The sequence below is a fragment of the Zootoca vivipara genome, chromosome 3 (assembly GCF_965207765.1).
Source record: "Zootoca vivipara chromosome 3, rZooViv2.hap1.1, whole genome shotgun sequence".
NCBI lineage: Eukaryota > Metazoa > Chordata > Lepidosauria > Squamata > Lacertidae > Zootoca > Zootoca vivipara.
In genome coordinates, this window is record NC_142586.1 from 102,245,209 (window position 1) to 102,259,826 (window position 14,618).

The 14,618-nt window shown below is 46.9% G+C and overlaps 1 protein-coding gene across 2 annotated transcripts in view; it reads right to left on the minus strand.

Moving 5' to 3' along the window:
- The window catches only part of LOC118083080 (phosphofurin acidic cluster sorting protein 2), a 170,086-nt gene extending 156,160 nt beyond the window's left edge, over nucleotides 1–13,926 (minus strand). Inside the window, exon 1 of one of the 2 annotated variants that reach the window (XM_035111141.3) lies at nucleotides 13,561–13,926. In XM_035111141.3, the coding sequence (XP_034967032.3) occupies nucleotides 13,561–13,766 (206 nt within the window). In that variant the 5' untranslated portion in view covers nucleotides 13,767–13,926. The remainder of the gene's footprint in view (nucleotides 1–13,560) is intronic. The other variant, XM_035111139.3, reaches the window with a different exon arrangement.
- Nucleotides 13,927–14,618: the final 692 nt, after the last annotated feature.

Genomic DNA, 14,618 nt, shown 5'->3' on the forward strand with positions numbered 1-14,618 from the left:
GAATCGTGGAGGCATCATAAGATCACAATAGGCCTGCTGACCCAGCTGGCAACCAGAAGCAGTACAGCAGGGCACAACTTAATTTTTTTTAATTCTGCGGTGGCTGGTGTGCAGCACTGGGTGACACCACAGATCTCCATCATACCACTGTTCCTCCAGGAGGGCAAGAGGAGAGCTAGTTAATGGCAAACAGATCTGGACCCGGTTGTTCTGTATCCAACAGAGACGCAAGCCTTCCTTTTGATTTCTGTCAGATCCATCCAGCACCAGCATTTTCAGACTCTCGCCCAACTGTGTCGCGCAGGGGATCCAATGGCCACTTCTAATTGGACTTGACTTTGGGAAGCAACCTGCTGAGGCGCACAGATGTAGCCGCAGACAGGGGCCGATAGCCCTTCCTGCCAGGCACAGCTTGCTCACTTTCCCTGCCTCTCTTTGTTGCAGTTCTGTAATCATTTCTAGAAGCCTGGAGACACCTAGCATTGCCTACCATTTTTCACACTTTTCATATTTAGCCTGCTTCAAATTACATCTGTCTAAACCGAGTATTTGGGGCATATATCAGCCAGATAGCCTCTCATTAATGTTCCTCTCCCTCTTCTACAAATTAGATTTGGGCAGCAAATTAAAAAGCTAGACTTACTTGGCAGCTTTAATATTAAGGCTGAAGTTAAAGAATTTCTCTAGTGCAATTGGATTTCGAGCATGCATCTAGCCTGCAATCCTAAATCCACTTAGCCTCTCGGGTTTTGAGATGTGGGGCAGGAGCACTTTTTTAAGAATGAGGGCCACACTGCCATGTGGGGCAACCTTCCGGGGGCCACATGACAGTGTTAGGCAGAGCCAGAGGCAAAAAGCAGGTAAAGACACCACCTTTTAGATAAGGCAGTCAAAATAGTGTAGCCTAGTTTATACAGACCACCCTTTTTAGCCTCCATCTGGTAAAGCAAGAGCTCAGACACCTTCCAGCTAGGCAAAAAACCACAAGGCGGGTATGAATCATAGAATTGTAGAGTTGGAAGGGATCCCCAAGGGTCTTCTAGTCCAACCCCCTGCAATGCAGGAATCTCAACCAAAGCACTCACAACAGATGGCCATCCAACCTCGGCTTAAAAACCTCCAAGGAAGGAGAGCCCACCCAATTCTGAGGGAGACGGTCCCACTGTCAAACAGCTCTTACTGTCAGAAAGTTTTCTGTATACTTAGTTGGAATTTCCTTTCTTGTATAATTTGAAGCCATTGGTTTGAGACCTACCCTCCAGAGCAGGAGAAAACAAGCTTGCTCCATCTTCCATGTGACAGGCTTTGAGATATTTGAAGGTGGTTATCATATCTCCTCTCAGTCTCATCTATTTCCAGGCAAAATATACCCAGCTCCATCAAACACTCCTCAGAAGGCTTGGTTTCCAGATCCTCGATCATCTTGGTTGCCCTCCTCTGCACATGAAGTAGGATTGTGGCCTGGGAAGAATTCTGAGAGAATAATAGAGGCCTAGAGGGCCAAGTTGGGCCTAAGGCAGCAAGCTCGGTTCTTTACCATAAGACTTCACCCTGGTAGGAACAGGAAAGGGTGGGGAGCCTTCCGTAACCACTCAGCCTCAAAAAGGGCAGGGAGCTTTCCTCCCTGTGCCAAGTCAATCCTCTGAGGGTGGAGAAACCATTCCCTATTCACCTCGTATGGCTGCCTGGAGGCAAAGGCCCCTCTCCAACTGGAGACACGGCAGAAATCTGACGAGTAATTCTTCTTGGCTAGAGCGGTGAGGGCTTAGATTTCCATGGCTGGGATATGTGATTAATACACACGCCAGAGAGACACATCCCTGGAGTGGATGATCTAACTGACCTTTTCCAAATCGGGTGCCTCCCAGTTCTTCAGGGCCTTTGGTGAGTGTTTGCAAAATGGGAGTCATGGAGTGCACGGTGCAAGGCAGTCTAATCCTGCCTTTCCAGCAGCTGCATCAGACCAAGCTCATTCAAAGCTCAAGACCCAAACAATGACATCTTCAGGTGAACTTTCAAGGTTTAATCAATTTTGTCAAACAAGGACAAGCGTAAAAAGCATCCTAAGGACTGCTTGATCTCTAACTCACAGAGATCATCCAGAGGAGCACCGCCAGTGTCCCCTGTGTTACAGAGGCCTGACTGGCCTCATCTAGGCATTTAGTGTTGCCAGCCCCATGCTGTGGTCCACCCTTCCAGCAGAGATTTGTCAGGAATGCTCCCTACTGAGTTTCAGGGGGCTCTTTTTTATGCCCATAGGCCTAGCCAGCAAAGTTCACATTCAAAAAGGGTTTTCCCCTTCCCCGGGGGGAATGTTGTCTTCTTAAGGGCAAGGGGTTCAACATGTAAACATCTCAGTGCCTCACAAGGTTATTGTGGTCCTGCAGGCCAGGGAGGGAGCTGGAGGGCAGGCAGAAAGGAGGTGGAAAATGATTATGCAAGCACAGCATGTGGATGTGGAAATATCGCAAGCACAGCCACCTTGCAAAATCCAAAATTCAATCACCACACATGTAACAACAACAACAACTTCTTTATTATTTATACCCCTGGGTTGCATTACGTGCAACGTCACCACACAAATTGAGACTCACAGAAGCTTGAGGCATTCAGTCTTAAATGGCATAGGAAGTCAACATGGTCTGCAATTTTTTTAAGAGGTATAGTGCAAAGGGACTTAGGACAGAGACAAAAGTCAAGAGTCAAGCTCTCTCCAGGAATTATCGCCCCAAGAGGGAACACCGATAGAGGGGGGCTGCAGCTTTACTTCTGCCCCCTTCACATGTTCATAGTGTGAGTCCTGTTTTTCCAGGGTTCTAGCTAAGAAGCAGAGCCTCCGCGGATGCACACGGCACCCCGGTGAAGAGGTTCACTGTACGCATGCAGAGGGACTGGAGCAGTCACGTGGGGCAGGGTTAAACATGTGCCCCCACTGCCCTGCTCTACCACCTGTGTTCCCTCTTCAGGCAATAATGCCCAAGGAGGGCTTCAGAAACCTGATCTTCCAAACATTCCAGAACTGAAAGTGGTTAGAGCTTCAGCGACTCCGTAACAAGGAAACTTGCTGACATGTATTTCAATATCTTATTTTTTCTGGATGCATCCTTCCAATGACAGCTCCTCTATATTGGTTGGTTTCACGCAGCATGACATGGCTTAGCACAAACATGCGAGTGTGCAGCTCCAGTAAAAGGGATCACAGCCCTTTGCTCCTCGCTGGCTGATTTTCAGCTGTACTGAGTTAAGCCATGGTGTGGCTTAACGTGTCTTCCAAACCCAAGCTTATGGTTTAGCTGTCCCGGACAAACCACAACCCATAAACCACAGGCAATCCCTGGCTACAGCTAAACCACAAGCCTGGTTTTGGATGGCACATTAAGGCAAACCATAGCTTAGCTCAGTGCAGCAGCAGGATGACCACAGAGGAGCAGAGCACGCACAATCTCCTCTCCTGCACATTCTCATAAAGCCATGGAGTGGCTTGGGGTGTCCTGCAAACCAGGCCATTGCTGCACAAATTTTAAGATCATCCATAAAATATCAGGGTTGGATGCTTGTTTGGGGGTAAGTAGTGCTTTTATACCAGCTGTCCAAAAATTACTTCTAGTCCTATTAATGTTTTGGTCAAAAGACAACATGCACGCAAGCAACAGTGCAATCCCAATAAATGCTTGTTTTACATTTCTCACTGATCCTACTCGTCATTGATGGTGGTAGGAGCATTTCCCTCTCAACTGGATACAGATCAATTGGGGGAAAGAGCCACACAACAGTGTGAATTAAGGCACCCATGGGTGGGATCACAATCCCCCTTTCTGTGCTATGGTGCCAAATTACTGGGAAGGGTGAAAGAGACCGCAGTAAGCCAAAAGGCGAAAACCTTTCCAGCATTATTGTTTATCCTAGAAATGACTTGGGGTGGGCTGCAGGGTTGTGATCAAAAATATACTGTCAGAAACAGCCCAATGCATCTTTGGAATTTCTGTTCTATCTGGCTGCTCCTGCTGCTGCTTCTGGCAGGGGCCCTCCTGTTTAAATCCCCTATACCTTTTTCTGCAATAAATCTGTGCCTGGCTTCAAACACACCATATTCCAGATTGAACAGGTCCATTTCAAAACTCTGGGGATTCAACAGAAGAGGTTGCTTCATTTCTTTCAAGAACAATTTACATAAGTTTAGATCTTGCAGCCATCCACCCCACCCGCCTGTTTCTGAGTAAAAGGTTCTTAATGCCTTTAACAAGAATAAAGAGCTCAATGAGAGAATGGAATCAAGTTAATGTAATCCCCCTCATATCTTAAATGGGATAACTTTATCCTCAACATTCCCTCCCACCCAAATACATTGTTAAAAGGACCCACGGGCTTAACTTCTACTTCTTCAAACATCTCAGCTGGCTTCCACTTGCAGTCGCGTTACTTTCCTTCAGGTTTCTGTCCTTCACCTCTCTATTTTCTTTTTAAGGAATTTATTGGTTATAACACAACTATCCAAGGGCAAATCAGTATGGTGGTTTAGAGAGACCATACTCAGTCGGACTTGGGACAGCTGCACTGCAGGCAATGCATTGCTCAAAAAAGCAGGCTGAAGGAACGCAGAATGATCTGGGGTGCACAATGTGGTATCCAGTGTGGTGCCCACGGGCACCAAGGCACCAGAGGCCCACGGGAAAAATATAGGCAAGAACCTGAGCCTACAGCACTCTCCCTTCCTGTGGTTTCCAGGGACTGGTATTCGGAAACATTACTGCTCAGACCATGAAGGCCGAGCATAGCCATCACTGCTAGTAGCCCCAGGCAGGCAGCCTTCCTCCCTGTAAATTTTAAAGCCATCCAAGTTGGTGGCCATCAATGCCTCTTGTGGGAGCGAGTTCCATAGTTCAACTACCGTGTTTTCCCGAAAATAAGACACTGTCTTATATTTATTTTTCCTGAAGAAGACACACTATGAGTTATTTTCAGGGGAAGTCTTATTTTTTTTATTATGCGTCCAGCCTTGCCTCTTCCTTGGCACCCTCCAGAACTGCGCCTATCACTATGTCTTATTTTGGGGGTATGGCTTATATTGCACAAATGCTTAGAAATCCTGCTATGGCTTATTTTATGGGTATGTCTTATTTTCAGGGAAACAGGGTATTGTGCTGTGTGAAAAAGGACTTCCTTTTATCTGTCCCGAATCTTCCAACATTCAGCTTTATAATAAGATGCCCCCGTGAATTTTAGGGTTACAAGAGAGGGAGAAAAACTCTTCTCTGCCTACTTTCTCCATGCATAATTTCATAAACTTCTATCATGTCACCTTGTACTCGCTATTTCACTAAACTTGAAGGTCTCGAATGCTGCAACCTTTCCTCAAACAAGAGGTGGCCCTTTTGTGAACCTTTCTAAACCACCAAAGGACTGTTTTTGTTTAAAGCGTTTTGCTGCTCCTTAACCCACAGTGCAAGTCTAGAGGCCACCTGAATCACCATCAGTTCATCCTACCAATATAATGCCCGTGATAAACAGGAAGACTATATTCTTACCCTAAATAATAGTTACTCTTCATATTTGCTTTTTGCAATGCTAGAGACCCTATCCCACGCAGCCTGACAATCTGTCATTAGTTAACTAGATCACAATAGATTCAGAAAGGTTCCCCCATCTCAGAATACCTTTTTTTTTGCTTCAAGTGACACTCCAATCACTTTGATCTGCAACTGACTTGTTACTTGGAGAAAATGTGCTTAAATTTAATATCCAATTTTATTATTGTATAAAATTAATGTGAGTTTGCCTGCATCAGCTTCATTGTCTGTATCCTTGACAAGATGACAAGCACAAGGGTGGGATTCTAATCTACATGAGCAAGGCACTGGTAACTCCCCCAGATTTCATTAATGATGGTCATAAGAGTGCATGTGACATTAGACGTGGATAGTATTAAAATAGATAGAATAACCCTAGATCACCTGGCTTCAGTCATATAGCAGTTCACAGGATCTTGACAAATCATTCAACTCAGCATCTGTTCCTATTGAGAATTCAGTGTTGTACATAGTTGTCAAGTTCTCCCTTTTTTAAAGGGAAATTCCATTATGCTGAATAGGCTTCCTCGCGAGAAAAGGGAAAACTTGACAGCTATGGTGTTGCAGCAAGTCCTTCAGTTTTACCAGGGTAAGTTGAATGGATAGGTTTGATCTTCTTGCAGTCCATGGGACTCTCAAGAGTCTCCTCCTATGGTGCTGGAGGAGACTCTTGAGAGTCCCATGGACTCCAAGAAGATCAAACCTATCCATTCTGAAGGAAATCAGCCCTGAATGCTCACTGGAAGGACAGATCCTGAAGCTGAGGCTCCAATACTTTGGCCACCTCATGAGAAGAGAAGACTCCCTGGAAAAGACCCTGATGTTGGGAAAGATGGAGGGCACTAAGAGAAGGGGCCGACAGAGGACGAGATGGTTGGACAGTGTTCTCGAAGCTACGAACATGAGTTTGACCAAACTGCGGGAGGCAGTGGAAGACAGGAGTGCCTGGCGTGCTATGGTCCATGGGGTCACGAAGAGTCGGACACGACTAAACGACTAAACAACAACAACAACAACAACAAAGTTGAGCTTGAGCACCACCAAAAATAGTGTAGATGGACAACAGTTTGGTTGGTTTTCATCTTCTGCTGTCTTAAACTGGCCTCTCACTATCAAGGAATCTGGGGTCCCTCAGATGTTGTTGGATGCCCCTCAGCTCCAGTCAAGCAGCATTCTTCCCATCTGAAATTAGCAACTGGTGTTCTGCCTCTGACAGTGGAGGTAGAACCTGACGCCATCATGGCTTAGTGGCCACCGATAGCCTTGTCCTCCATGAATTATCTTTTAAAGCCACCCAAGTAGGTAGCCATCACTAACTCTTGGGGGAGGAAATTCCATGGGACCTGCGAACCGTGGAGTCAGCCAAGAGCCATCTGTTTCCTAGGCTTCAGGATGGAGCCACTCCTTAGAGATCTACAACAGGTGTGGCTAACCTGTGACCCTCCAAGCTGTTGCTGCTGAACTACAACTGCCACCATCCCTGGCTAGAGCTGATGGGAGTTTTAGTTCTGAAACATCCTGGAGTGTCACAGGTTAGCTGCCCCTGCTCTACAAACAGTGCTGACCCTGCTGGCCACATCCCCTTCTTCCATCCCACCCAACCCTTTGAGGCCTTCAGGTGAACCTGACCTCCTGAAGGATGTCCTCCTCAAAGGCCTGGAAATGATGCCTTATGAGGAACGGCTTAGGGAGCTGGGTATGTTTAGCCTTCAGAAGAGAAGGTTAAGGGGTGCTATATAAAAGGATGTCATATAGAGGAGGGAGAAAGGTTGTTTTCTGCTGCTCCAGAGAAGCGGACACGGAGCAATGGATTCAAACTACAAGAAAGAAGATTCCACCTAAACATTAGGAGGAATTTTCTGACAGTAAGAGCTGTTCGTCAGTGGAATTTGCTGCCAAGGAGTGTGGTGGAGTCTCCTTCTTTGGAGGTCTTTAAGCAGAGGCTTGACAGGCATATGTCAAGAATGCCTTGATGGTGTTTCCTGCTTGGCAGGGGGTTGGACTGGATGGCCCTTGTGGTCTCTTCCAACTCTATGATTCTATGATGTATTAGGTCCCTAGTCCATCCTTCAATGAAAAAATTCCCGTTCCTCAGTTTGCACATGGTACTTGGAACACAAAAGTCCAGGAAGCACAACAGAGTTCCATAGTGGGGCTCAGCAATACAGGAATTCCAACAACGTCCCTCCCCCTACTTTGATCCAGGGTCAAGAATGTTCTCTCAACAAAGAGGGTTTTCCTTCACAAAATGGAGGGCAGCTCACATAATAATCAAGTGCCACCTCAAAGCCACCCCCTGCCCCTATTACGTAGGCCAGAAGAAATTACTGAGCAAAGAAAATGGAGTTTTTTTTTCTTCAAATATGCCTGCTTTTGAAGGATCAGAGCAACCTAGGCAGCTCTCCTTCCTGTTGCTAAGAGAGACAGGTGTTTAGGTACTGTAGCAACCTTCATAACTAGAAGACTCTCTCACTGCCGACAGGCTCTGCAATTTGCAATGTATGTAATATAGTATGGACAGCCATGGTTCCCCACCACCCAAAAAATAAAGCATGGCACAGTATCTCCTTCCACATTTAGCTAAAAGTGTAAACAAGATGCTCCAAGTAAAAGGGTCCAGGCATTCTGACATCTATTGTTCTGCAAAGGAATACTAGAATATTTTCAACATCTGTTCTATTTCCCACTTAAGCAGCCTTTGCCAACCTGGCACCCTTCAGATGTTCTGAACTGCCACTCCCATCAGCTGCAGCTCACACAGCCATAGCTGAGGCTGATGGGAGTTGTAGTCCAAAACATCTGGAGGGTGCCAGATGGGTTAAAGCTGTGCTAAAGTTTCTCTACCCCAACTCCAGATTCTCATACGTGGAGGACTTCAAAGCCGCTAGTCCAATCAGATTCTGTCCTCACATAACCCCCAACTGGTTCCCCTCTTCATTAATGTCACCTTCCCAAGATTTTTGTTAGACCACAAAGATACTTGCTGCCCGCATTCATCTCAAGAGGATTTCTGGCCGGATAAGAGAAGTCTATGAGAATCAATGCCCTTCAAATGTAGATCTCTCCTATTTTGAGATCCCCTGCACATGTTTCAAACAAGGATCTAAGAATAAAATTGTTGGACAAGAGGACAGATGGGCAGAAGGGAAGAAAGGGAGGGGGGCTATGTGTGTGCATGCTTGCCTAGAATCAGATTTGTAAGGTATCTCAAAGGTCCTCTAGTCTGACCATTTTCAGATAAGGGGAAATTCACCACTACAGCATACCTGAGAGCTAAGGACATTCAGCCTCTTCTTGAAACAGAGTAGACCACCTTCAAAGGCAACTTGCTCCACAGCTCACCCGAGTCTAAATATTTCTTTTTCTTTTCATCTGAACCCATTGATTCAGATCCTACCTGCTGGAGCAACAAAGATCAAATCTGTTCCATCATCCGTGAGACAGTGCTTCACATTTTTGAAGGTGGCTATTATTATCATCATCTCTCTAATTGCCTCTTTTCCATATTAAATATGCCCAACTCATTCAACCTTTCATCACAGGTTCACCCAGACACTTTGTCAGACTTCTCTGGACACGTTCCAGTTCATATATATCCTTAAACTGTAGTGCCTCCAGGTGAGATCCAACATAAGCAGAACAGAGTGGTACCATTACTTATTGTGATCTGGACACCATGCAGCTGTTGACACAACCTTGAATTGCATTAGCTTTTCTAGATCTACATTGGAAGGGCACTGATTCTCATCACACTGCTCACATATGCCGAGCTTGTAGTTTACTACTAAAACCCCTACGTCCTTTTCACATGTACTGCTGTCAAGCCAGATGTCATCCACTCTGTATTTAAGCATCCAATTCCTCCCACCTAAACATAGAACTTGACATTTATCCTGGTTGAGAAATTTCTAAGTTCTATAATAATAAAAATGTTATTATTTATACCGTACCCCTCCATCTGGCTGGGTTTCACCAGCCACTCTGGGCAGCTCTCCCCATATCTAAAATCTCCATCCTGTCAAGATCTTGAGTACTATTTTTGTCTTCAAAGGCATTAGCTATACTACCCAGCTAGCTTGGTGTCACCTGCCAAGTTGATTAAGATATTAAACAACACTGGGCCCAGGACAGAACCCCACAGCTCCCTCACATGCCATTTTTCTCCAGATTGACAAGTGTCCATCAACAAGCTGCAAACCGATCTAACAGGAGAACCGTCCAGCCCACATTCTACCAGCTTGCCAAGAAGTATATCATGGGGGACCTTGTTGAAAGCCTTGTTTGTCGGTTTCAGCAATACATGGATCCTTGGGTGCACCTCACCCGGCAATTTAACACAGCTGAGTCCAACAGATGCCTTTTGTCTCTGCTTTAGGATTGGAGAAAGAGAGAGAGATTGTGCTTTCTCTGAAAAGTGACACTTCCTACTCTTCCATGGTATTCTTTTTCTCCTGTTCCTAAGCAACCTGAAGTGTTCCAATATATCAGTATCTCAAACATCACAGCTTGTGCTCATTCCAAGCACCAGCGTGGCACCTGTGAAAATAAAAATTAGAGATTGGACCACAGAAAATTGGCCATAAATAGCCCCACAATGCAAGTGCCAAAGATCCCCTTGCCAACTAACATAAAAGGAAACTGTTCCTGCATGAGATTCCGAGCCACTTTCTGTTTTGTCAGTCAACAACAAAGGACACATCTAGAAAAGGTTAGGAACTTGGACACGAACTTGGCAGTAAAGAATGCCCTCAATCTTCTCAGCAACAGACTAGTTCCTATTCCTACCACAACTAAAGAACATCTTAACACAGAGCAGTGGGCACCAAAACTTAGCTCCCTCTGTCTAAGTTCATCATCACATGTTCATCTGCCAGGAAAATTCTGAACCTGTAGAGCAGAAGCAAGAGCTATTAGCAAATGCTGATAATGGGAACAGCCATCTTCACCAACTATAGCATAATTTGCCAGGATTCTCCCCAGCATAAAGCAACCATGTTCACTCTTAAAAATCTGGGGACATTCAGATGTGCACCTTCCAGATCTGTTAATATAACTGTATAGCACATACACATCAAGGCTGAGAAATAATACACAAGTTTCAAGTACTCTTCAGACATTGCATGCATGCATTTATGAAAGGCAGCCAACCACCCTTCATGAATCTCCTGCAAAACTTAAGCCAAGCTTGTTTTCATAAATACCATTGCAGCTTTGCAAGATGCCTAAAAAGCAGGCATGGTGAACCTCTGGCTCTCCAGATGTTGCTGAACTACAACTCCCATCATCCCTAACTACAGACCATGCTCATCTGAGATGAGCATGAGAGCTGTGGTCCAAAATTTCTGAGGGCACCAGCTTGGGACAGGCTGCTCTGCAGCCCTGCATATAGCAAAAGAGGTACCTGCTTTGTTAAGGCCCAACAAACTTTGCACAGCAGGACACATTGGCTGAAAAGCACAAATGATGAGCTGTATAAACAATACAAACTGCTAATAGAAGCAAGATTCCAAGTCATGATTTGTCTGCATGGAGACAGTCCCCATCAGTTGCCATGGAATGTGACAGAGCCTGTGGATACACAAAGCTTTTCAAAAGCAGCTTGCTTTGGTAGCATACCCTCTTCTGTACAGCATTTGCATAAATACCGTACTTGTTTACCAGTTTGAGAGGTTAATCTTCCTTCCCTCTCCTCCCCCAAATTAATCTCAGCAAACTAGCTCAGGGAATCAATTAGTAAGTGCTACAAGCTGTGGCCCTCCATAAGTTGAACTACATCTCCCCTCTTCCCTGACTATTGGCAACATTGGTTGAGGCTGGTGGGAGTTGGAGTCCACCCCCATATCGGACAGCTGCATATTCCTGCATTACAGGAGCTTGGACTAGATGATCCTCAGGGTCCCTTCCAACTCTACAATTCTATGATTCTAATATCTGGAGGGTCACAGGCTTAGCTACCCCTCCTTTAGTCTGCACCATTTGTAACCCCCAAAGACACTTCTAACAAGAGCCAAGTAAACTGAAGGAAGAGGAAAACCCCTGTTCTTCATGCCACTAAGGATGGCAGAATGAGGTACACAGCCAGGATAAACACAAAAGTCTTCTTTTCCAATAGGATGAGCATGAGTGCGGGTTTCTCCCTTTCAACCAGGAGCTTCTTGTCCTGGCCATTTGTTGAAACAGCCTGTGACCTTATGATATATGTGATAGCCAGCCATGGCATGTGTGTTTATTGCAATGCACATGCAGCCATACAGCTCTCCACTCTTAACAGAAACTTAAGTATTCCAAACAACTATTTTATTTGTTTAAATCAAAAATAAGGAACCAGTGGCCCTCCAGTTGTTGTTGGATTCCAAGTCCCAGACTTGGAGGACATACTTTCCATCCCTTGGTATAACAGTTGTCCTGGAGCAGTTACAGCAAATTGCTTATTGACCACAATTTAACTGACAGGCACAGGAAGACTAAAATGGATACAGTATCTAAGAGCATGATCTGTCTTCTCAGAAGCTGAGTCCCCATTGAGTTCGGTGGGGCTCACTCTATAATAAATGGCTCTAGGATTGAAACCTAAAGCCATTAATTTCAATGTGAATACTGTAATAGGTGCATACATCAGGTCAGGATGAAGGCTGTCTGGCCAAACAATCCCAAATACCTAACCACGTACAGTACATCAACGCTTTTTATCCATCCTACCAACAGAACACCCAAGTAGCATTAAAAAAACAAACTCATCTGCCCCACCCGCCGCTCTTGACAGTAACAGTTCATTACCATCAGACCAATCTTCATTTCAACAAGGCGCAAAGAGGTGAGAACAAGCACTGATGAGTAAGTGAAGAAAACAAATAGAATAAGCTGGGTGAAAGCAATTGAACAGATGGATGTTATGTAGTGGTATCTCACACACACACCCATCAGCATCTTCATTATTACCAATGTTAATTAGCAGTGTGCAGATTTCTAGGACAAGAGCTGCCATTGCTGCCTTGCTAAAAAGTTAAACTAGGGAAAGCCAGCACAAAGTACACAACACAAAGTGAAGCAGAGGAGTAAATAATTGTGTAAGGCCTCAGTGAGTCCCTCACACCCTTCTCTCCTTTCATCTTGTACATCCCTTTGCAGCCACCAATTTACACGTGTCAAGCCCAGAGTTCAATTCTCCCACCCCCACCCCAAAAAAATTATACATCCACACTAGTCATGTTTTACTACTGGCAATTATGGGCTAAATATCAGCACTCCGGTGGTCCACCTGTTGTCCAATCCCTCTTTATGAACAGGTGTCTATCGCATCCATTATGGAAGGCAGCAAACCCCAAACTATCCTCCAGATCACACATTTTTTAAAAACCAAACCAACTAGGGATAATGCCTTTCTCCTAGATGAGCTAAAACCCATCCCACATATCCCTGCACAAACTTCCTGAAGAACCTCAAAAGATCTGAGCGGAATCTTGGCTTCTCACTGCGACCCAAGAGTCGGACACGAGTAAACGACTAAACAACAATATGCGTATAGATGCATACCTCTGTGCAAGTGTGATGTGTGTATACACACAATAAAAAAAAATCTGTGTTCACTCTCCCATACACAAACCCTTGTTCCACAAATGTACTGTACACCTTTCTTTTTTGTAAGGGGGGTGGGGTGACCTGCACACCATCCCTAAAGTCCACATCAGCCCTTTTGCACATCACAAAGGCACGCACCTCAAACACCCCAGCCTAACTCGGCCCACCCAAGCCAAGCCCCCAAACCCTTAAAAATAAAAATCCACCCCACGGAAAGCCCCACCCCATCCGCCCCACCCTGCCGGCAGACACCCCGTTATGTCGGCGCCGCCACGCCTCCGCGCCCCCCCCCACATTCCGCCGTGTGAACCCCACAACCACGCGCGCGCACAGGGTCAACCTCCCCTCCCACCAACCGCCTCGCCCCCACCCCGCCCTGGCGTGGGGAGCTCCGTCCAGCGACCGCCCACTTCACCTGGGAACGCAGCTGGGCGCCGAGCGGTCGATCTCCCAGGTGGCGAAGAGGTTCATAGGCACCGGGACCGGCCCGAGACCCCCAGAGACCCCCGACACCGCCCCGCACGGACCCGGAGCGGGCACGGCCGAGCCGGCAACCGCCGCCGCCCCGGGCCCGGACCCCAGAGAGCCCGCTGCTCCCGCTGCCGTCGCCGCCGCCGCCATCGCGCCGCTACCCTGGAGCCGAAGGCTGGGTGCGCTGGGAGGGGAGAGAGGGCGGGCCGGCGGTCGGGGGGCGGCCGGGACCCTCGGCCCAGCCCCGACCTCCGCCTCACAGCGCGGGCGGAGTGGGGCGTAGCCTCGCGCGCGCCGGACCAATCGTGAGAGGCGCGCAGGAGGGGCGGGGCCCGCCGCGGCCTCGGGCCAACCAGCGTGGGGAGGAGCGGCCGGCTCTGGGCTGCCGACCAATCGGAGGCGCGGGAGGCAGGCTTTTGAAAGGAGGAAAGGCTCGACTGGGCGTGGCCTCGGGGTGGAGAGTCTGGAGAAAGGGGTGGGGCAAAGCCGGACCCTCGAAGGATCGGAGAGGAGCTGAGTGACGCGGGGCTCGCCCAATAACGAAATATATGCATAGCCACTGTGGCTGTTTGGCCAATGACTCCACTGGTTCACCTCGGTGTTCTGTTTGCAAACCTCACATTCCACTGTCACATGCCGTTGCCCCTTCAGCCAGCGGATCTTCAGTACAATATAGGATTCCTCCTTCAAATGTGTAAAGCTTCGTTATGTGACATATTTGGTTCAGTCCAGAAATCTCAGGTGCTCATCTGCGATTGAATCCATGGCTGTCAGGTTGACAGCAGAAGCCGTGCATCCCCGCCTCTCATTTTACAGTACCTGTGCAATCTGGCATTTAACACCAATTTATAAGTATATATGTGGCCCAATCTCTTGGTCCTTTTTTTCTTACAACGCTTACGGGAAGCAAGAGTGTTCTCTGCCCTTGCGATTCTCAGCAACAGTGTAAGTACCCAGCCATGCAACTCAGTCACTGCACCGGGAAAATAATTGTTAGCTGTG